The sequence below is a fragment of the Fukomys damarensis genome, unplaced genomic scaffold (assembly GCF_012274545.1).
Source record: "Fukomys damarensis isolate Sample0158 unplaced genomic scaffold, DMR_v1.0_HiC HiC_scaffold_13, whole genome shotgun sequence".
NCBI lineage: Eukaryota > Metazoa > Chordata > Mammalia > Rodentia > Bathyergidae > Fukomys > Fukomys damarensis.
In genome coordinates this window covers 28,771,083-28,773,093 of record NW_022900925.1, presented here as the reverse complement: position 1 = coordinate 28,773,093, position 2,011 = coordinate 28,771,083, and the positions used below count along the sequence as shown (strand labels likewise).

Sequence of the window (2,011 nt, the reverse complement as noted above, 5' to 3'; positions counted from 1 at the left end):
ATCAAAGGGCTGGAGTTCTCGGAGGGCTTGGCCCAGGGCAAGAAGCAGCGCCTAAGTAAGAAGCTACGGAGGAAGTTACAGATGTGGCTGTGGTCGCAGACCTTCTGCCCCGTGCTGTACGCGTGGAACGACCTGGGCAGCCGCTTCTGGCCGCGCTACGTGAAGGTGGGCAGCTGTTTCAGCAAGCGCTCGTGCTCCGTTCCTGAGGGCATGCTTTGCAAGCCGTCCAAGTCGGTGCACCTCACCGTGCTGCGGTGGCGCTGTCAGCGGCGCGGGGGTCAGCGCTGCGGCTGGATTCCCATCCAGTACCCCATCATCTCCGAGTGCAAGTGCTCGTGCTAGAACTCGGGGGGCCTCCTGCCAGCACCCGGACACTTGACGGATCCCCACCGACGCCCCCCAACCGCCTCCAACGAGACCCACCACCCTCTAAGGAGGACTTTTCAATGAACTTTTTTTTTTTTTTTTTTTTTTTTGGCTACGGAGACCTAGCTTTCTGGTTGATGTAATGCACTGTTTAACTGTGTAGGAATGTATATGTGTGTGTATATACGGTCCCAGTTTTAATTTACTTATTAAAAGGTCAGTATTATACGTTAAAAGTTACCGGCTTCTACTGTATTTTTTTAAAAAAAATTAAGCAAAAGTTAAAAAAAAAAAGAACAGAGAAAAGAGAGACTTATTCTGGTTGTTGCTAATAATGTTAACCTGCTATTTATATTCCAGTGCCCTTCGCTTGGCGAAGCAGGGGGGAAAGTTATTTTTTTCTTAAAGTACAAAGAGAGGGGGGAACTTTTGTAGAAGGACTTTTTAAAAGCTATTTTCCATTCTTCGGAAAGTGTTTTGATTTTTCCTTGGACCTCGAAGAAACTATAGAGTTCAATGTTATTTTACAGTTATTGTAAATATAGAGAACAAATGGAATAACTAATCATTGTAAATTAAGAGTATCTGCTATTTATTCTTTATGATATCCCGTGTAGTAAATGAGAAAGAAGTGCAGACCAGGATTAAAGAAAACCACTAAAACCGACTGCTCTGGGCGCTGCGTTTCTGTGTTGGTGATTGGGGGGTGGGGGGTGCGCGGGAAGGGCGGGCAGGGGATGCCGTGTCCTTTGAGAAGAGGGGATCTTCACCCGAGCTCCCCTCCTGTGGGGTGATAGAGGTGAGTGCGGTTTTTCAGTGAAGGGTGCGTTTTTCTCAAACCCCTTTTCCACATCACGTGGCCTCCGCTCTGTCTCCCAGCGTTTTTCCCCTAAGTCACCAAAGCTCGGGCCTATAGTGACCTCGACACCAATGAAACTTGACCCCCGAGGAATGGGGGGGAGGGAGATCAGAGCGAGCCCACCCAGATCCCACCACCCCTCTCGCCTTGCACCCCCACCTCTATATCCAGCGCCTGTTAACCCTTTGCACTCCCGGAAGCTACAGCGGTGAGAACCGAGGCGAGCCCTGGGAATCAACTGCACAGAGCCTCGGGGATCTTGCGGGTCGAGACCCGAAATTCCAGGCCCTGGGCCGGAACTGGGGATACCTGGGAAAAAGGACACTCACCTTGGCCGGCCTCCCCCACCCTCGGGAAGACTCGGAGGTTCAAGGTTTCCGAGGGGTCTGGATTTGCATACAAATCGCCACCTCTGGGAGCTGCTATTGGAATGGGGGGCCCCTCCCGCCGCACCCCACCCCCTCTCTGGGCACCTACACCCCTCGGTGGTGGGTGGATGGGGAGAATTCAGAATCGCGATCTCTGCGCTTTTGTATGATCTCTTCCAGGGCCACGCAGGCGTCATCCCACACGTTCCCAAGCCAACTTCTTGGGACCCGCGCTGGACTCGCGCGCGTCCCTGCGCCCCGGTTCCCCGCGGTGGAGCCCATCCTCGCAGCTCCACGTGGGCCGGCTCCCTGACACCGCTCCCTGGACTTATCTTAGATTGCAAAGTCGCTCTCCTTTGCTCCCTCGCCACCTCCTCGCGCCACCGTCCCGGGTCCCCCCCGCCGCCCCCCCACCCGG

The 2,011-nt window shown here is 53.9% G+C and overlaps 1 protein-coding gene across 1 annotated transcript; it reads left to right on the top strand.

Annotated features, from left to right (window-relative positions):
- The first annotated feature begins 6 nt into the window (after window positions 1-6).
- Window positions 7-663, top strand: Nog (noggin). The gene has a single exon (XM_010620341.3). It carries the CDS (start codon window positions 82-84, stop codon window positions 340-342), a length of 261 nt encoding a protein of 86 aa, XP_010618643.2. The 5' UTR covers window positions 7-81; the 3' UTR covers window positions 343-663.
- Window positions 664-2,011: the final 1,348 nt, after the last annotated feature.

Coding starts and splice junctions, on each gene's coding strand:
- Nog (XM_010620341.3), top strand. CDS start 82: ATGTGGCTGTGGTCGCAGACCTTCTGCCCCGTGCTGTACGCGTGGAAC.